General features: G+C 45.4%; 1 protein-coding gene and 1 long non-coding RNA gene across 9 annotated transcripts in view; both read left to right on the forward strand.

Annotated features, from left to right (window-relative positions):
- LRRC8C (leucine rich repeat containing 8 VRAC subunit C) overlaps positions 1-7,429 on the forward strand; it is a 68,328-nt gene extending 60,899 nt beyond the window's left edge. For all 8 annotated transcript variants that reach the window (XM_064488676.1, XM_031457538.2, XM_031457539.2 and 5 more), the window contains one exon: positions 862-7,429. In XM_064488676.1, coding sequence (XP_064344746.1) covers positions 862-3,135 — 2,274 coding nt within the window. In that variant the 3' untranslated portion in view covers positions 3,136-7,429. The remainder of the gene's footprint in view (positions 1-861) is intronic.
- An 8,503-nt stretch (positions 7,430-15,932) lies between these two features.
- Positions 15,933-20,584, forward strand: LOC135321985 (uncharacterized). Its single transcript, XR_010382146.1, has 3 exons — positions 15,933-16,742; positions 17,681-17,739; positions 18,573-20,584. It is a non-coding gene; the product is annotated as an uncharacterized LOC135321985 (long non-coding RNA).
- The last annotated feature ends 109 nt before the right edge of the window (positions 20,585-20,693 follow it).

The following is a 20,693-nucleotide window of genomic DNA, read 5'->3' on the forward strand; positions in this document are numbered from 1 at the left end:
GTTCATTGTTCAGATAATTCCACTTAGGTGGTTTTCTTCCTGGGGAGACTCCTCCAGGTTGATTCAAGGTGTGTCTCGCCTCGTCCCACCTCTTCCTCAGAAGGGGTGCCTCCTTCATGCCCAAACTGCACTCGTGTGAGGCTGCTGGGCGTTCCTAGGGCTTAATATTCTTCTCAAAAAATTGAAGCATTGGTAAAGAGATAGAAGTTAATGTAGTATTTTGTGGGAAAAGCAACAAGTTTAGATAATTATTTTACTATTGGACATGTCTGTATTCTTTCATTTCCCTGTGAAGAAACAGTTTTCACAAAAGCTGAGTAAATTCCCATTATATTACAGCCTGTCACGTTCACCTATGCCTGTCCAGGAGATGGGCAGAAAGAAAAGCGGAGATGATAAACACAGGCGTTTCTCCCAGATCCCCTCTTTGCAGCGCTCTTACTTCCCACACACGAGCTAATTACGACCTCAGGAGCCACCCAGCGCGAGAGCACGGCTGGCAGAGGAGGTGCTTCCCTGCCCAGAAGCTGGTTCTCCCAGGCACCCTCGTGAGAGAAGAAATGCAAATTTTCAAAAATACGTGAATGTCCTTTCAATATTAATTTTGTTGTGAGTTGTTCTATGTCCTAACAGAACTGTTGTGTTTTGTGTCACGACTGAGACACGATGAACAGAGACGTGTGTCTCGTCTCCCCAGCGCGTGGGCTGGGAAGCGGACTCTTGGTGCTGGGGCTGAGCGCGGTGCCCTCCAGGCCAAGGAAATGGACGTTTGTTAGCTGTTATTCCTGCTCTCTTCATGCTAATGACATTATGAAAGCTCTCTGAGTAATACAATTTGAAAAAATGATTTCTGTGTTTCAGGTCATGCAAGACAAGATAATCTGCCTTCCAAAAAGAGTTCAGCCTTCTCAGAACCACTCTTCTGTTTCAAATGTCTCTCAAGCCGTGGCCAGTACCATCCCACTGCCTCCACCGAAACCGTCTCCTACTAACCCGGTCACAGTGGAAATGAAAGGCCTGAAGACAGACCTGGACCTTCAGCAGTACAGCTTCATTAACCAGATGTGCTACGAGCGAGCCCTCCACTGGTATGCCAAGTACTTCCCTTACCTCGTCCTCATCCACACACTGGTCTTCATGCTCTGCAGCAACTTTTGGTTCAAATTCCCTGGCTCCAGCTCCAAAATCGAGCACTTCATCTCCATCCTGGGGAAGTGTTTTGACTCTCCCTGGACCACGCGGGCTTTATCTGAAGTGTCCGGGGAGGACTCCGAAGAAAAGGACAACAGGAAGAACAACATGAGCAGGTCCAACACCACCCAGTCTGGCCCGGAAGGCAGCCTGGTCACCTCCCAGTCCCTGAAGTCCATTCCTGAGAAGTTTGTGGTCGACAAGTCCACGGCGGGGGCTCTCGATAAGAAGGAGGGTGAGCAAGCCAAGGCCTTATTTGAGAAGGTGAAGAAGTTCAGGCTGCACGTGGAAGAAGGTGACATACTCTACGCAATGTATGTTCGCCAGATGGTACTTAAGGTTATAAAATTCCTAATCATCGTTGCATATAACAGCGCCCTGGTCTCCAAAGTCCAGTTCACAGTGGACTGTGATGTTGACATTCAAGACATGACCGGATACAAAAACTTCTCTTGCAACCACACCATGGCCCATCTGTTCTCGAAGCTCTCCTTCTGCTACCTGTGCTTCGTAAGCATCTATGGACTGACGTGCCTGTATACCTTGTACTGGCTGTTCTACCGTTCTCTGAGGGAGTACTCGTTTGAGTACGTCCGGCAGGAGACTGGAATCGACGACATTCCAGATGTGAAAAATGACTTTGCTTTTATGCTTCATATGATAGATCAGTATGACCCTCTGTATTCCAAGAGATTTGCAGTGTTCCTGTCTGAAGTGAGCGAAAACAAACTGAAGCAGCTGAACTTGAATAACGAGTGGACTCCTGATAAACTGAGGCAGAAGCTGCAGACGAACGCCCATAACCGCCTGGAACTGCCTCTCATCATGCTCTCTGGCCTTCCAGACACTGTTTTTGAAATCACAGAGTTGCAGTCTCTGAAACTTGAAATCATTAAGAACGTAATGATACCAGCCACCATTGCTCAGCTCGACAACCTCCAAGAGCTCTCTCTGCACCAGTGCTCGGTCAAGATCCACAGCGCGGCACTCTCCTTCCTGAAGGAAAACCTCAAGGTCTTGAGCGTCAAGTTTGATGATATGCGGGAGCTGCCCCCCTGGATGTACGGACTCCGGAACCTGGAGGAGCTCTACCTGGTTGGCTCGCTAAGTCATGATATTTCCAGAAACGTTACCCTTGAGTCTCTGCGGGATCTCAAAAGCCTTAAAATTCTCTCCATCAAAAGCAACGTTTCCAAAATCCCGCAGGCAGTGGTGGATGTTTCCAGCCACCTCCAGAAGATGTGCATTCACAACGACGGCACCAAGCTGGTGATGCTCAACAATCTGAAGAAGATGACCAACCTGACTGAGCTGGAGCTGGTCCACTGCGACCTGGAGCGCATTCCTCACGCCGTGTTCAGCCTGCTCAGCCTCCAGGAGTTGGACCTCAAGGAAAATAATCTGAAATCTATAGAAGAGATCGTTAGCTTCCAGCACTTGCGAAAGCTGACTGTGCTCAAGCTGTGGCACAACAGTATCGCCTACATCCCAGAGCACATAAAGAAGCTCACCAGCCTGGAGCGCCTGTCCTTCAGCCACAACAAGATAGAGGTGCTGCCTTCCCACCTCTTCCTGTGCAACAAAATCCGATACCTGGACTTGTCCTACAACGACATTCGATTTATCCCACCTGAAATCGGAGTTCTGCAAAGTTTACAGTATTTCTCCATCACTTGTAACAAAGTGGAGAGCCTGCCAGATGAACTCTACTTCTGTAAGAAACTGAAAACTCTGAAGATTGGGAAAAACAGCCTATCAGTACTTTCCCCGAAAATTGGAAATTTACAATTTCTTTCCTACTTAGATGTTAAAGGCAATCACTTTGAAATCCTCCCTCCCGAACTGGGCGACTGCCGGGCTCTGAAGCGAGCTGGCTTAGTTGTAGAAGACGCTCTGTTTGAAACCCTGCCTTCTGATGTCCGGGAGCAGATGAAAACAGAGTAACTTATTTTTGTTTAAAGTTGGGCTGAAACACGCTTCTACCAAATACAGTGTAAATAATTAGGTAATCTTAATGCCTTTCCTACTTTTTTTCTTTTTCACACAAAACAAAATGTGCACAAAGAATGAGTAAGGAGTATGTATTTTTTAATAAAAATTTAATTGTATTTTTTCAAAATTAATATTTTAAAGTTTTATTTGTCCTGGAACCTAATGTATCTATTATTATTTTCTACTGACAAAAACATGGTTCCATCTGTTTTTTGTTTTGTTTTGTTTTGTTTTGTTTTTGTTTGGTTTGTTTTGGGGTTTTTTTTTTGTTGTTGTTGTTTTGTTTTGTTTTGTTTTACCCCAGTTCATTCTTGTGAAAGGGAGGGAATTTTAGTTGCATGCTTTCTGGTGTTTCTTAAATAGATGAAGATATTTTGCCAAGGTCGTATTTAGCTTGTTTACATCTCTACAAGGTTCTTATTGTTGGTTTTCATTGTATGTGAACCAAGGAATCTGTGCTAGTTATTTTAATACCAGCTGCCTTCTCCATCGGCCAAGTCCTTCATGCTACAGAAAACTCTTCTCTGGAGTGTAAATTCACATAAGTGCATTGCCATAGACGCTTCACATTTTCTTCTTACCTCCAACAGAACCCTAAGTTATATTCTTTCATATACCTGACAGGCAAGAATTTTTGTGAGTAAAGACAATAATCTTCCAAGGTCAAATGCTTGAACTGGTCATTTATAATTTAAATGATTTAATTTTTACCAACATCTTTAAATGATATTTTAAAAATGAAATACAGAGATTCCTCCCCTTTAATACCAACATTGCTATGCAGTACTGGTGAGCAACCTTAGAGAAGCTAGATTTATTTTAATTAAAATAGGTAATTAAATTTAAAAATCATAGAATTAGAAGCCTGTTTTTTTTTAGTAATTTAATCATCTTTGATATCTTGATATGTGAATACATCTGATGGAAAAAAAAAAATGCACTACTGAAGCACTCTGTTACAGAGCTGATGCACTCCAGCCAGGCGGACCGACCCTCTGGGCAGTGCAGCTGTGGGGAGCTGTTCAAATTCTGCCTGTTACACGAAACGATCCATGTATGTGTATATATGTTAACCAGTCTCCCTCAAGCCTGCCCTTCCTGCGAATGCTAGTGTTCCAAGCACAGGAACTGCTCTCTTTGGCATCAAATAAGCATATCTCATCTGAAATGATTTTGTTACTTTTTTTTCCAAGTGTGAATAACTTGCTAAGCAAACATCACTTAGAAACAGTCTTTGCCTGGTGTCAGCAGAGCTTTCATTTATCTGTGGACTGAAAAATCCAACATAGTATGGGTTTGGGGCAAAATTTTTCACTGACTGCTAAACTGTATAGAATGGGAACATGAAAACACTATTTGTGCTCTCAACCTGGGACAGGTCCCACCTAAATGGGAACTTTGTTTCATTCTCCAGCTTTGCACTGAGTGTTTCTGAAACCCTGGTCTGAGCTAAGGGACTTCTGCGACTTAATGAAAGGCAGTAGGAAGATGGTTTGGGGTTTAAAAATGCTGCTTCTAAAATTTACTCCTTGACCCTGGTGACTTTGCTTAATGCTACTTTGAGTCATTCACGGAACACAGCTATAGGAACTACTCAACAGATACATGTACCTCAGCTGTGTTTTAAATATTATGATACATCATGGAGTAAAGGATTTGGGGAAGAGATGCTTTTCATTTATTTAATAATTGAATCATGTAGACCAAGGTGCTTTGCTGTTTCTGCTCTGTGTTCAAGTGTTAGAATGGTGATTTTATAAAGCTGGTTTCTTTCCACCTGGAATTGAAACAATATGTTTAGAATAGTGACATGGTTATATTTCTTGTAGGATAAAATATTCAATTCTAGAATGTTGTTAGGATCCTGATTATAAACAATGTGTTGTGTTTAGAACCTGTTTTAAGCAAACAAAATACTCTACAAGATTGTGCGTGGCTGGGCACGACAAGGCTGCATACCCCCCTGTTGAAAGGTGAGCTTTGATAACTACTGGTGAAACACTGGGTGCACTGTTTTTCTGGTGAAAATTTATAGTTATTTTCTATATCACCCTTTAAAGGGGATCTGTTCAGGTTAAAAATCATATTTATGCTGAAGTCTCTATCTGGTGTTAATTCATAATCTCACATGGGTTCCTAACTGAAGTAAATCGCTAATAATTAGTCTTTGTGACAGTTTGCTCGAAATGCCAAAAGAATTTGATTTGCTTTCTTAATGATTTCACAGGCTCTAACCTAAGTTCTAAATAACATCCAGTCAATCAGTATAAGTTCTATGACTTTATGTTTTAACTAGGAAAAAAAAAATGCATAGATGTTTCTATTAGATTTTATAAAAATTCAAAGTGCTCAAACTTCATCTTGAGTCTAAATTTTCTGACTCTGGCCCTTTTTAATATTGTCTATTTTTGTTCACATTATTAAGTAAAAAAGCATTTAATTACTATTTAGCTTTTAAATGGGAAACTCAGGTAAATGAACTGCTGACTTTTCTGAAGTCCTTCAGTGAATCAACTCAGTGTTCAAAGGGGTATTTACCTAATCCCTTTCGTATTTTACAAGTGCTCTTGCTAAAAAGGAACAACTAGCTCTATTTCTCCAGCTTCTGCAGACTTCATGAGAAGCTGCTCGTGTGCATATAAAGGTATCCATCATATGCACCGTTAAACCCTGTAGCTGCTGGACACTGACACCCAGGATGAGTGTGCTTTTGGGTCAGTGTTAATGGTTAAGTGTAGAACAGACAACTATTTGGTGATGATCTGGCTGAAATAGAGTGTCTAAGTATATCCCAATGGAACTCGCCCGAGAAGAGCACACCTCAGGAAGCCAGCTATGGGGTGGCTTTTCATTTTGTTTTGTTCTTGACACAGCACTTTTAATGGAAGAGTTCTTGGTGCAGTAAACCCTGACCCTTGCACTGGTAAAGTCTCTGATTGCTCCCCGCCTTTCCCCTGCCTTCGGTGCCCCAGGCGCTGCTGCGATGAGTTCTGATGGTTCACGTGGCTTCCTGGGCAGCAGGCACTGCTCCTCCAGGAAGACTCGGGCACGAAGCTTGCTGTGAGGGTTTTGCTCATTTAGAGATGCCTCCTTATCTGCCTCTCTGGCCATCTTTGTAGAGAGGGGTCTAAGCAACCTGGAGTCTCCCTTTTGTTACTCGGGATGAGGAAAGTACATGTTTTTGCAATATGCTATCTCATGATTTCTGGTATTAAGAAAAAGAAGAAAAAATCTTTGTATCTCTAGTCACCACTTCCCCCAGGAGGAGCTTTGCTGTCGTTTATGTTCCTAATTCTAAGGAAAGTCCATTTTCTAAGTAGTTTATTTTACTCTAAATTTCATACCAAATACCTGATCAGTAGTGATGATGTATTTAAACAGCGAGCAGTCATGATCCATCTTAATGAAAACTGTCAGCAGTACTTAGTAGTGAATAGATAAGATAAATTTCAAAACAATTTCTATTTGCGATTAGAGACTAAATTAAGATTCAGTTTACATTCTCCTTTAAATCCTGAATGTGGTGATTCTGTTCAAGCAGTCCTCATTTTGGGGAGGGTCTCAATAACTCAGGGTTTTAGTGAGGGGAATGCCTCAGGGTCAGTGAGTTTGTCTCATCTTTTCTTGTCTATTGAGACACATTGTAAGAAAACTTGGGCAGTCTTGACCAGACCAGTCGTGGCTTTTCAGACTTAGGCTCAGTGACATGCTTCTAATACGGTTTCATGCCAGCCTTCCAAACTCGGTATCCACTCTGACTCCATCTTCCCAGAGCCTTTCACTGATAAAGGTAACATCCTTCAGTTCATTTTGGGGAGAGGGAAGAGGGTCTCCTCCTGCCCCAAGGAATTTTTTTCTAATCAAAAGATCTTAAAAGGGGGAATATAACTTTAAACAACTTAATTTCTCAGCCATGTTAAATACCAGTTCCTGTGCATGATTTTGAATGTGGTATAAATTTGCTCTCTGCTGAATGCCGTTCCCTCTCCCACCTGACTGATGAGTATCTTTACTGGGTTGACACTCAATGCCTTATGTGCTCACTTGGTTTTCCTTTTGCTGCTGTTTTCTCCACTGTATGTACTCAGATTGTGTCAAATGCGGGCAGAACCTCTACAACTGTCAAGAAAATGCTTGAAAGTTTGGTATGTCATAGTGTAAATTTATGACTGATGTCTTAATGTTATTTGGCTAAGTAGCCCATAGGACAGAAAATAACCTAAATAAAGTCATTTTTGTAATTTAAGGTTGAGGTTTGTCCCTTGCTTATTCATCTGTGGAAATCATGTTTCTCTCTTGCGTTTCTCTTGTATTTTTGCATGTGCTGTTACTGAGGAGCCCTGTACTCTGCAGGAAATAGGTTGCATGCATTTTTTCACTTTATAACTAGCTGTTTCTGCAATTGTGACTAATTATTTCCTTCCTTGATTCTCTGTACTGCATCTACCTAAGGTGCCCCTAGAGTTTCATTCGGGTAATTAGTGCCTTACTGTGTAATCTGGAGCACAATTTCCATGCATTTGCCAGATCAGATTGTACAACTGCTGTCCAGCTGAGCTTTTGGTAAATACATTTATGGTAATGATTGTGGCTACTTAAATGAGTCAGAATGGTTCTGTACAGACAGAAGGCCTTCCTCAGTTAAACACGTACATTCTAGGCTTAGGGAAGCCCTTTCTTTATAAGAAAATTTCATGCACCACTTACGCATAGAGAATTGTGATTGGTAACTTTCAAAGCTAAATTATCACTTCACATATTTTTCCTGTAGCCATTTATGACTCAGTTATTCAACTGATAATCAACAGAGAGTCCTTTGGAGAAGGACTACTGAGCTGAAGAAGGATTACAAGTGTGGTGAGAAGGCCACGTGGCTGTGTGTATCAGAAAGCAGACGGGATTGTGAGAGCGCTCCGGGGAAACTCTGGAGACAAAAGCTGAGATGCGCAGCAGATTTAGGGACATCTGGTGATTTCAGTGCAGTTTGCACATGTGAAAAAGCCTCTGTCCCCTGCCGTCTTCCACTGCCTCATCTTCCAGTCCTTTCACTGATACAGAACAGTGAGAGAAACACTGACATTAAGTAAGTTGATTCAGTTACTCACGTTGCTGGCCAGCAAGGTACAAGACAAGCATTCACATTTGGCTGGAGAAGCACACGAAGAGGGAAGTCGCTGAAGACAATTCTAGACTCAGTGGGGCACTTAATTAGCCACAGCACAAGCCTGCGCATTCTCAATGTCAGTTTGAATTTCACCCTAAATATCCGAGTAGGGAAAAGTGAAAAGCTGTTCCTTAGCTGCATTACTTCTGTGTGTAAAGCTTTGAATGCAGGTTATACTTTAGATTTCTTAAGCAAAGTGCAAATAAGCATTTACATGACAGGCATCCCACAAGTGATAGGGTGCTTTCAGAGTCTGGATATTCTGCATAAAAAACGTAGGCAAAGACGTTATTATCAAACATCTGAACCAGACTGGCCATTCTGATTATTTTGATTCAGGGATTCTTCTGTTGTAAAGTCTAGTCTGGACTTTCTCTTTAGTTTTTTTCTTTTAATCTTTAAGAATTAATTTTATTTCAATTCAAGTTACACCTAGATATCACCATTAAAAAGGTGTTTAGTTCCATTCTTAATAGCAGTCTCAGGTAAGACAGATCTTGGGAAAAGGGATACACAAGAGGCAACATGTAACTTTTGCATTTATAACTCCTCCATAGTTCTAAGGAAAAAAACCAACTTCTCAGCACTGATTTTGATATTGGAAAAAATTACATTTCTTCAATCTGAATTGCAAGATACTTGCGATTCCATTGTAATTTCATAGAGACCATGTGGAGTAGTTTTGCTAAAATCATGATCTAAGTAACATTTGGACAGCTTTCAACAGTTCAGGCTGATTTAGTCCAAGAGTAAATAAAACCAGTGCAAAAACATGAAAAGATAATCCTTGTAAGTTTGAGAAATAAATGCCCACAAATTTCTGAGGGAATTAATGTGTTCCATTTATGCCTATTGAGTTGTATGTATAAATTACATTTCTTAGGGATTTAAATTTATTTATAAAGAGCACTTTATGACGTAGCCAGTCTCAACAGAAACCTGAGGCCGTGCACACCAGCGACCTCTTAAGTGCTGTTTAAGAAGAAATCAATCTGACACTTGTTAGAATGGCAAGGAAGACTTTTCTCAAGACTTACTATTTATTCAGGGTTTTTTCTTAATTCCCCCTGGGTCCTAGCCTCTGGTGACATGACCCTTGGACTTTCGCGGGAGCCACATCCTGAGCCCGAACCACACCAGCAGGCAAACAGCGTTAATAGTCTCACGCATCCGGAAACAAAGGACAGTGCCCACCGCTACCTTAGTGAGGAAGTGTTTAAAATGAGTTCACACTTGTGAGATCGACAACTAGAGGTTAGCTTCAATCAAAACTACTCAATCTAAATATTTAGCCACAAGAATGTTTTGTTACGTCCGGACCACCTCTCAAAGAAACTGAACTGGTGTCAAATGGGAAATACGAAAATGTCAGAGGGATTAAGCACCTGATTAAATCACATCAGACTTCTGTTTGTTGGGGGGGGTGGGGGGTTGCCTTGCTTAACCGGGAGCCTCCTGATAAAGGGTGCTCAGTACACTTTCTAAAATTCGGGCTGATTTGTTCCCCTTCAATTCTACCAACAACAATGTTAAAACAATCAGATCAAAAGTACGGCCAACCAGCTGGACCATTATTTTCAATTCGCTTTTCCTAACTCAGAAACTGATATAATAAAATAAATAAAATGCATAAGTAAATTTTAAAAAGAAACTGCTAGCGATACTGAGTGCTTTGATTACAGATCTGATCAAGAACCTGCATCCAAAAAAATGCCTGAAAGTTGACTCCAAAACCTTACAGCAAATGGCATTCTTAACAGCACTGACTGTATCATGGTAAACAGTCGTAACACAGAAGTCGCATTGCAGGCTGTTTTAAAATGTTCAGACTCACACATGTTTTTTCTTACATGTGCGGGGAGGAAACAAACGTTACGCAAAAGTAACTCTGCAAATGCTTTAAATAGGCCTGACAATAAAGGAGCTGCACTTTACCTGAGTCCTTTGACTGGACAGAGACCCGAGGAGAGTTAAATGCTCGTAGACACACCCCTTCTGTCTGCCTTCTGGCCACCCGCGTCTGATTTTAGCTCTGCTTACTCTAAGGCCCCTGAGACTTTTGAAAGAGCTTTAAGACTTTTTTAGAATTTCTCTTAACACTTTCCACCTGCCGCATCACCCAGTCACTTCTCACTTTTACTACGGTTATTTTAGGACTTGCCGCCTACTGGAGTTCCAGTGACTGCAGAAACCAAGACTTAATTTATCTTCAGATTTTTCTGAAGTGCTTCCCATTGTGGTTTAGATGAGATGGGTGCTGAAAAATACTGCTGAGTCAATCAAGAGGCCTCACTCTCCTAATTGAGGATCTTGGAGCCAGGAGGGCCGTCACCCCTGTTCCGACTGGTTCTGAGATGTGCTATTTCCTTAGCGCCTCCGTAACAGACTCCCACACCCTGGGTGGCCTACGTGAACACAGTGCCGTCCCACAGTTCTAGACCAAGGTGTCAGCAGCAGGCCCGGCTCCCTTGGAGGGCCGTGCGGGAGGGCCTGTCCCACGCCTCTGCCCTGTCTTTGCTGGTCTGCTGGCAATCCTTGGCTTGCAGCCACACCAGATCTCTGCCTTCACCTTCATATGACGTTCTGCCTGTGTTTGTCTGTGTCCAAGTGTCCCCTTTTTATAAGAATCATATTGGATCGGGACCCACCCAAGTGCCCTCATCTTACTTTGAAAATCTGCGAAGACCCTATATCCAAATAAGGCCACATGCGCAGGCACCAGGTTAGGACGTCATCTTGTGGTAGAATGCTGTTCAATCCTTAATGCTGGGCAAGGTGGTGCTCTTTCCTGATGAAGCTATTACACTCCAGGTCTCCTAGAAACAGAGAATCTGGAGCTGTTGAAGGCTGCTTAGTCCTGACGCTTTCAAATAGTGTTCCAGGAAGCTTCCTCCCACAGAGGGTCTCAGGAGGACAGGATGGGGCTCCCGGTTTCACGTCTGTTCCAGTTCCTATGGCAACGTAACAAACCACCCCCAAACTTAGCAGGGAAAAACAACTACTTTATTACACTCCTAGATTCTGTGGATAAGGAACTTGGACAGGGCATAGCAAAGGCAGCTTCTCTCTGCTCCACCATGTCTGGGACCTCAGTTGGGAAGAGTCGATGGCTGGGAGCTAGAATCACCTGGAGGCATCTTCACTCCCACGTCTGGCGTCGGATTTCGGCCATTGGCTGGAACCTCGGCTGGGCCTCCCCATACCACCTGGGCTGCCTCAGAGGACGGCAGCTCCAGGGCAGCCAGAGATCCTAGACGACAGCTCGGCTCTAAAGCGTCTGCTCCAGCAGGAAGGACACACTCTGCCACCTTCCAGGGCCCCGCTTCTGTGACGCTGCTTCTGCCGTGCTCTGTTGGTTGACGTAGTTGTAACTCTCGCCCAGTTTAGGGTCAGATCTTTCAGGGAGGAGCATCAGGGTCACACGTAAGGCGCACGTGTGGAACAGGAGGCACTGCTGAGGCGTCTGTGAAAAACATAACCTGTCACGTTGTCCACTCCGTCCTCTTCAACCGCTGGGCAGCAGCCTTTCCTAACTCTCTGATGTTCACTGGTGACTGCAGGTGAGAAATACAGGATCCACACAGGCCAAGTAACACTCAAAGTTTCAGTCTTTCCGCATATCTGGTGATTAGTGTAAAAAAAAAAAAAAAAAAAGAGAGAAAGCTATTATTTCCTTCACTCCTGTTCTGTTTCTAATTTTTTTGGGCAAGCTGGGAGAGCCTTGGCTGAACTTCTATTATGAAATAACTGGAAGAAAGTCATCATTTCATTTTATTGACCCATATCTTAAAAATCATCCACGTTTTGACAGGGTGTGAACAAAGGGCCTTCAGAAATTTTGCTTGGCTCTCACGTTCCTCCCAGTGGCAGCCAAAGCCTCCTGCGCTGCTCGGAGGAGCACGCGCACACCCACAGCCCCGGCCTGCGGCTCACACAGAGCAGCAAGAGAGAGTCTCGCCAGCATCCGTGGTGAAAGGCGCAGACGTGCTCAGCTCGGGGCCTCAGCACCTGCTCCTTTCCGGGCTAGGCGTCTGCCCGGTGCCCCAGCTCCCCGCTGGACACACGCTCCCAGAGCCCGGAGGCCAGGCAGGTCTCCGAAGCCCCGACCCCGCTCACGGCAGCCTGCTCCGTTGGGCCCTGTCCTTCTAGCTCAAGAGGAATGTTTGGGGGTTGGAAGCGTTTTCTAGGAAACAATTACTCACGAGCAAAGAGGCCAGAAAAGTCCCGGAGATGTCCTCCAACTGACAGCTTAAACCAGTGACTCGCAGTGGGGCGGCCTGCCCTGCCACAGCTGGTGCGAACTGTCTGGGCGACGCTGCACGAAGGTCTGGGTTCTCCCTCCGGCCTGCTGCATCTTCCCACCAGTCATTCCAGGGGTCTCCGTGCTCCTGTGCACACACCTGAGAGACGAGCCTGCCCTCCCCCCAGCACGCACACCAGGCTTTGGTACATCTCAGGGACGTCAATGAAGGTTTGGGAGAGGCAGAGCCTTCACAAGACCCACACCAGCTTCAGGGCCCCAGGTCTGCAGAAGCCCCCCAGCCTGTCTGTGACATTACTCAGCCTCCTCCTCTCTCCCGCCCCGTCCTCCCTGTCCCCAGTCTCTGCTCAGCACGCAGCTCTAATCTCAAATCCTTCACTCCCGTTGCCGGGCAGGTTAGCTTTCTCCAGCTATCTACATTCTCCTGCTGAGCCCCATCACTCTGGGCAGTTTATCTAGGTTTTCTCAGCACACGTCCATCCCGTAAGAGGAGGTCTGATGTCTGCTGTTACGTTCTTTTATCAGCCTGTTTGTTACAAGTTGTGGCTGTGACCTGCCCCTCTCTGACTATTCCTCCTGTCTTCAAAATTCCCCCTTTCTTTGTCCCTCTGAAAATGCCAAGTCTGCAAAAGTAATCCTCACTCCTTCATGTGGAGCAGTCAGTGGGGGCTGTGAGGAGAGGTGGATGGAGTTCGGGAAGGATGACTTGTTCCCTTTTCTTAGAAGTTCAGACACTGAAAGGTAATTGGGATACGAGGGAGGGGCTAGAGCCAAAAAAGCTGGCTGCCTCAGAGCCTCTGAATTCAAACCAGGGTTTACATCTCCCCGCTGCCACCGTCTGGATGTGTGCATCGAGGCAAATCACTTAGCTCCTTGGGTCATAGTCTCCTCGTTGTAAAAGGGGTGTGGGGGAACCCACCTGAAGGGCTGCTGTGATGATGAGCTGTGTGACGTGTAAGATGTGCTCAGTGCTTGCACTGAAGAAATTTGCTAGTATCATGATGACTCTAGGCTGAGCTCTGGATAATGTAAAAAGTAGCCTACAAAACCGCACATTTTACTAAAGTCAACACTCATTTAACACCTGGAATATGCTAGGCTTTGCCTTAAAGGCAGTAGGCTGGTCCCTTTGCCCTTAAGGAGCTGGCGCATCCCAGGAGGGCCACAGGGAAGCAGCTGCCTTGGGCGCACGGTGAGCGGTGCAGCCGGCGTGTAAACACGGCTAGCCGTTCCTCAGCATCTGCGGGGGTCGGTTCTGTGGACCGGAAAACTCAAACGGCTAAAAGTAAGAGAAGAGTTTATTTGGGGTCTTAAGAACTGCATTTCGGGGACACAGGTTCAGATAAAGCCAGAGTGTCCCAGGGAAAAGAAAGCGTTCGAGGCTTACAAAGGCAGAAGCTGAGTCTGCACTGTGACGTGAGGACAGGGGGGTTCGTCCCTGAGGCTGCCACCAGCTGTTTCAGGGTGAGGGTCGGGTTAGCGTCGTGAACTTCTGCCAGTTGTGCTGGATGCCTGTGTTGAGACGGTCAGTGGTCCAAAGGTCAGAGTCCGTCTGGGCGAGATGTGCGTAAGTTGACCCTTCCTCAGTGGCCTCCGAGCTCCATCAGAGAACTCTCGGCAATGCCGGTGCCATTTGATCTCCCTGTCACGACTCCGCGACGCCCCCACACATACTGGAACCCAGGGACGCTCAAGTCCTTTAGATAAAGCGGCGTGGAATGGTCAGCCCTCTGATCCACAAGACCAGCTGGACCACTCTGGTCACACAGGCGCTGTCTTCACCAACCAGCGTTCTCTGAGCACATTCTAGGTGCTGAAGGATCAAAAATGAATATGACTCCTGTGTTTAAATAGCTCATAAACTGACAGGAAAAGACAGCCATGTGTCCAGTAGCTACAGAGTCTCCCAGGAGCTCACCCGGAAGTCTGCTCCCACTGCGCATGAGCACAGGGAGGACGTGGCCAGATCCACCTGCGATGGGAGGGGTTTCGGGAGGGGAGCCTGAGCTGAGTCCTGATGACGGCGACCCTGCGGCAGCATTGAGAGCCCTGTGGGGAAAGAGCGTTTTGAATGGACACAGAGGTTGAGAGATCCACGAAGTCATTAGAGGACTTAGGGACAGGGAAGGACCAAGAGCCCTTGAAACTGATGGGAGGCAAGGATGGGCAGACCAGGCTTGAGGGTGCCCTGGACCTGCCCCCAGCACCACAAAGCTCTGGAGCACATCCTTCGGCAGCGGGAAGAGGCAGGAATTTAAGTCTGTCCTTAGTTACGTCCAAGCCTGGTAACCTTACAGAGGCTACATGAAAACTTCCTCTGTTTTCAAATCCTTGTAAAAAGAAAAAAACTACCATCTGGTCTTGAAGAAAACCGAAGACTGCACAGTGAAGCCAAGCGTGGGCAGGCTGACGATGCCCAGAGCAAACCTGGCCGTGCGTAACGCAACTCATAAGCATTGCAGTGCTGCTTTAACTTGTCCTTGGCGTCGGGACCTCAGGGAAATCGCCCAGCAGACTCATTCTTTGTCCCTGCCTCTTCCTCTTCCTTCACACCCGAGTTTTCCCTTTGCTTTGCTGCCAAATTTTAAATAGACCACTTCATTGTCGGAAATTCCCTCTGTTGAAGAGTCTGGAAAGTCATGAAGGAAATGACTCAAGCTGAACTCTGAGTGTCGTTCTCCGGGCAAGACCTCCCCCTTCTGGCCCCGCCCCCTGTGGCTGTGGGGTGCTCATTTGGAGGTGCCACTGCTCTCACACACACAGCAGGATGCAGTTTGCAACCGCTTGCCCTCTCCGAAGCCCGCTCCCAGCTGAGCCCAGCTGCCTGCTTGAGTCACGGGGGCGGGGTGGTCCAGACCAGGAGATGCGGAGGAGGACGTGGCTGGACACAGCCAAGTGTCCTCGCCTGACCTCTTGCTCTTTTTCTGTCCCCAGAGGAAAGGTGGAGCTCTCCTGCCCACAGAACTTAATTTCCTTTTCCCATTCCTTACAGGCTGCGTTCTGTCCTGCCTCCTGGGGAGAACCAGGCTTGGTGTTTCCCGTGGACGCACTCTGCACTGACTCTTCTCTCAAAACCAAGGGCTTTGATGAGCCTAGTGGAGAAACTGTAGGTTGAAAATCTAGAGGCTGTACCCCTCCTCTGCTGGTACCACTGTTGCGGAAAAATGTGTTACACAGTCCCGTGTGACAGCTCAGTTGGGACAGCAACCTGGATTCGGGCGAGAAACCAAGCAGCTCTCGGAAAGTAGCAGAACTCAGGTTTATTACACCAACAGACCCAAAAAAGTTAACACTCCAACCTCTGGACCGTGTCTGCAGCTTTACACAGGCCTTTTATAGGCTGTCAGTTTTATACTTCGCAACATCATATGCAAATAAAGTACAACAGAAGTTGACCAACCAGGAACAAGTGTTGTAGAAATAGACCAATCAGGAGTGAGTGCCATGCAAATGAAGTACTACAAATGAGCCAATCAGAAGCTAGGGAGGTGGACCAATCAGAAGTGAGAGTAGTACCCAATCAGGAGTGAAGGAAATAACCAATCAGAAGTAAGCTCAGGGAACCAATAGAATTCTAGGTGTAAGTTAGCCGCTTTAGAGGCAAAAAGTGAGATAGAGGCTCTGGACCTGGGAACCGGATGGTGCTGGGAGGAGGAGCGGCCCTGCCTAGGGGTCCTGCCGGTCTTTTTATGGGGCTTCCCGCCTCACCACTTCTTAGTGTGTTTGCATTGCCTGCCTCCCTCAGGGTGCGGCTCAGCGCCCGGCAGGCCTCCGTGAGCCTGCCCCAGCGTGAGCGCCCCATCACCCATGTTGGCCTTGAGGAGACGGGGACTCCCTCGCTGCTCCCACCGCTTCAGACCCAGAGGAAGCCCCGCCCCCTGCGTGGCCACGCCCACAGCCAGGCCCGAGGGGCCAGGAGCGCCAGCCCGGAAGTGGGGGGATTCAAGCCAAAGGGAGGAAGGGGAGCCGCCGTCCTCCCTGCGGTGCGTCACTGCTGCTCTCAGCTGCCTGGCGTGCGCTGTGGGAGCTGTCCCGCGTCGACGGCTGACAGCTCGCCTTCCTCCTCCCCGGCCTCGCCCTTCCTTCCCCTCGTTCACAGCGCGGCCGTGGCGCCTCCCGAAGGAGCGCTAGCAGGTAAGCTTCGCCCCGACCGCGGCCTGCTGACTTCAGAGTAACCCTCTGCCCTGCTCGTTTGGCTGCGTTGCTCCTGGGCCGGCCTGGGCGGGTGTGCAGCCACCGCTCCCCGCCACCCTCTGAAGCCCCGAAAACCGTTCCTTGCTTCTGCCTCGGAGGAGGACGCATGCAGACCTGCAGATCCCGGGACACGCTTGGTCGGGAGCGCCTTCTCGGCGCTGTTGACAGAAGCGGGAAAGACGGGCTCATCTAAGCTTCCAAAGATGGAAAGTGCTATCTTCAAATAATAAACATTTAAAGTAATGTTGCGGACATATTTATTGATAAATAAACTTTTTGTCAACACAAAGCCTATTTTATAACAAAGTGTTGACTATCTCATGTAAATTTATCATGAGTTCATTGAAAAAAATTGAAAACCAAGCACAGTGCGATCTCACTTTTGCAAGAAACAAGAAAATATATTTATCTCTTTGTAGAGAAAAATCGGGGGAAGTTTTGTGTCAAATGCAAGCAGAGGGTGTCATCTGGAGGGGGATTATGAGTGATTCTCCTTTTTTTAAAAATAAGTATCTGTATTTTAATTTTTTCCTCTAAGAAATACATGTTAACTGTGATTTTTTTCTAATTTAAAACGGAAAAAGTACCCTGAGCCTGGTGCTTACAAATGCACCTTCTCAAGCAGTATGTTGTCACTTTATTTTTTTAAATTTTTATTTATTTTTTAAATTGAAGTATAGTTGATTTACAACATTTCAGGTGTATAGCAAAGTGATTCAGTTATACACATATATGTTCTTTTTCATATTCTTTTTCGTTATAGGTTATTACAAGGTACTGAATATAGTTCTCTGTGTTATAGAGTGGAACCTTGTTTATTTTATACATAGTAACGTATATGTGTTAATCCCAGATTCTTCCTTTATCCCTCCCCCCAGTTTGCTGTCACTTTAGAAGGAGCAGGAGACGAGACCCCAGAGACTCTGGGAGACTAAAGGTAACTGGGAAGCTTTTTATTTTGGGGGAGAACTACTAAGCAGGGATGGTTGTAATTATTCCAATGATGAACACCTGTTGAAGTGCAAAGGCAACATGTCTATAACTCTATAAAGAGAAAGTTTATAGTTTTGCTGCTATAACTGTCTTTTATGGGGCAGCTTATAAAGCGTGCCCATGTGTGTCATGCCTGTATTGAAGTTCACAATTGTACTCTTCCTAATAAATATATTGTTCTTTAAATACTTCTTTTGGCATACTTTTTAGTTCTTGAGAATTTTTAAGAATAAACACATTTGCAGAGGGTGAGGCAAACGGTAGATGGACCGTTGATTCAATATACACTAAGTTTTGTCCACTTTTCAGAAACTAAGCTGGGTCCTAGGTGATCAGCAGTTGAAGACGTACTCTCCCCTTGGTGAGCTGGAAAGGGACAGGGACCAGAGAATCGATACCTGCGGTTGACTTTGATGGGCATTCTATGCCCAGGGCTCTAATGGGCCACAGGAGGGCTTGCAGTCCAGGCTGGGGGACATGAGTGGTCAGGGGACACTTCTCCAGAGTAGGTAATATCTGAGCTATATGCCGAAGGAGATGTTGGAATGAGCCAAAGAAAAGGAGGAGGGCATTCTAAGCAGAGGCTAGGAGATACAGAAAGGAGCAGATTTGGAGACTGGAAAAAGCAAAATCTGTGGATCAGTGGCTTTCAGAACCATCTGCGATGATGGAAAAGTCCCATATCTGGGCTGTCCAGAAAGGTACCTGCACACTACGTGTGACTGTTGAGCAACTGAGGAACTGAAATTTTAATTCTATTTCATTTTTCAAATTTAGATAGCCACGTGTGGCTGGCGGCCACTGTATTTTTTCAGCTACTGTGTTGAGGTCTGGCTCACATACGAGCAGCCGTGCATAATTGACGTACACAACTTGGGAAGTTTAGAGGTAAGCATACACCTGTGAAGCCACACCACAACCTGTGCCATGAATACATCCATCACCTCCTGAAGCTTCCTCCTGTCCTGTACTTATTACCCCCTTCTGTGTGTGACGAGAACGCTCGACGTAAGGTCCAGCGGGTACCGAGCAGCATGGCTTGGGGGAGAACTGCCACTGGATCCTGGATGTCGTTTTTCTTCTAATAAATTTCATTTCATGAAGATGAAAAGGAGTCACTGCAAAATTTCAAAACAGAGTAATTACATGGGTAGACTTAGGAGAAACACTCCTTACACGTTTGGAAGCAAGGTAATCTGGCCAGTTTTTAACGTGTATTCACTTTCCACGATCTTCTTAGGGAAGGTGACAAAAAAGAAGCGTATAAAACAAACTGCTGTAAAATTCATCTTTGGAAATGATATGACAGTGGAAACTACCTAACAATTAGCTCACTTACAAGCCAGTAAGTAAAGACGGCCGTCGCAGTGTGGGAACTGAGGAGATGGCGTTAGTAAGCCATTCCCTAGGGCTCGCATGCAAGTGGCCAGTTAAACGCGTAAGCCTGTGTTCCACCTCCCTGGCATCCAGAAAAGCTTCAGTGAAAATGAGATTCCCATTTTTCAACAACCAAATTAGTACCATTTTGTTTTGAAGGCAGTATATTGTTGAGGATGTAGATAAACAACTGCTCACCTTACCATCTTAGGAAAACAAATTCGTACATTTTTTCTGGAAGCCAGTTTGGCAGTATTTTGGTAAAAGACTTGAAAATGTTTAAGGCCTGTCAGCCAGCTATTCCATGTCTGGAAATGTGCCATAAGGAAGTAATTGGGGATTTTTCCGAAGATTTATGTACAAAGCTGTCTATGTCTGTATTACATATGAGTGAAAAAACTGTCAAAAAAACCCCACCTAACTATGGTTCCCCATAGATTTATTTACTAAATTATGATACATCTACACAACTGAACAATACATAGCCATTAATTGTCACGTTGTGCACAAACACCTGCATGGGGGAAATGTGTGATATATTTTTTGCTGGAAAAATACCAAATCCCTATTAAAATGTAAAATTTAAGTTGAATATAAAAAATGTATACATAGAAAAGATACTTGAGGGCTGTTCGCCAAAGTGTTAACACTGTCACTTAATAGTGTGATTAGGGGTTATCTGGTTTTTTTCTTTATGTTCCTCTGTATTTTGTAATTTTCTACAATGAAAATATATGACATTTACAACAGAAAAGGATTTTTTTAAGTTGAGATTGTTAATTATGTGGGAAGAGTTCAGCTGTGATAGAAATTTGAAAGTATGTAATTGCCACACGTCTGCTGTGCTAGACAAAATAATTAAAGTGGTGGCAGACATGTGCCAGTCCAGGCTTGTGGCCAGCAGAGCGTTTGGAGAGGCGAAGTGACTTTGGCGTCCCTTCCGGAAGCTCTTCCCTGCTGTGGGCAGCGGCAGGAGGGCTTTTGTTGATCAGGATAAAGTGTTTTCGCCCAGAGGTAGCAGCGAGCAGGAAGATGGTCTTGCAGCCAGGTACGTGGATGGTTTAACTAGACAGAAGGGATTTCCCCTTGTTAGGGTCTCCCTAACACTTCAGCCCAGGTGCGTCTGAAAAAGAAGAGGGCGGCAAGGGAAGTTTCAACCAGAGACAGAGAACCGGAAGCTTCAGCTAATCAGACATTCTTCCGCCTTTGATTCGCAGGGGAAAATGGGAAATCCCCCAAAAGTGACTCTAAACTGGGACAAGCTCACAACGAACTTTCAGGCCAGTTCTAAATGTTTCTGAAAATTCTCCGATTCTGACTAGTCTGCAGACTTCCTACATCAACATTTGTCATTCTATCCAGTGAAAATAATTCTTAGCAGTGAATCTGAAATTTCAGAAGGATTTTCATTATCAACGAAAACAGATTAAATTATGTTCTATATACTCTACTTCCTACGTAGAAGGAAGAGAGGGAAGGAGGGAGGGGGGGAGGGGGACGATGTAGGCTGGGCAGACTGGC

The sequence above is a fragment of the Camelus dromedarius genome, chromosome 9 (assembly GCF_036321535.1).
Source record: "Camelus dromedarius isolate mCamDro1 chromosome 9, mCamDro1.pat, whole genome shotgun sequence".
Classification (NCBI taxonomy): domain Eukaryota; kingdom Metazoa; phylum Chordata; class Mammalia; order Artiodactyla; family Camelidae; genus Camelus; species Camelus dromedarius.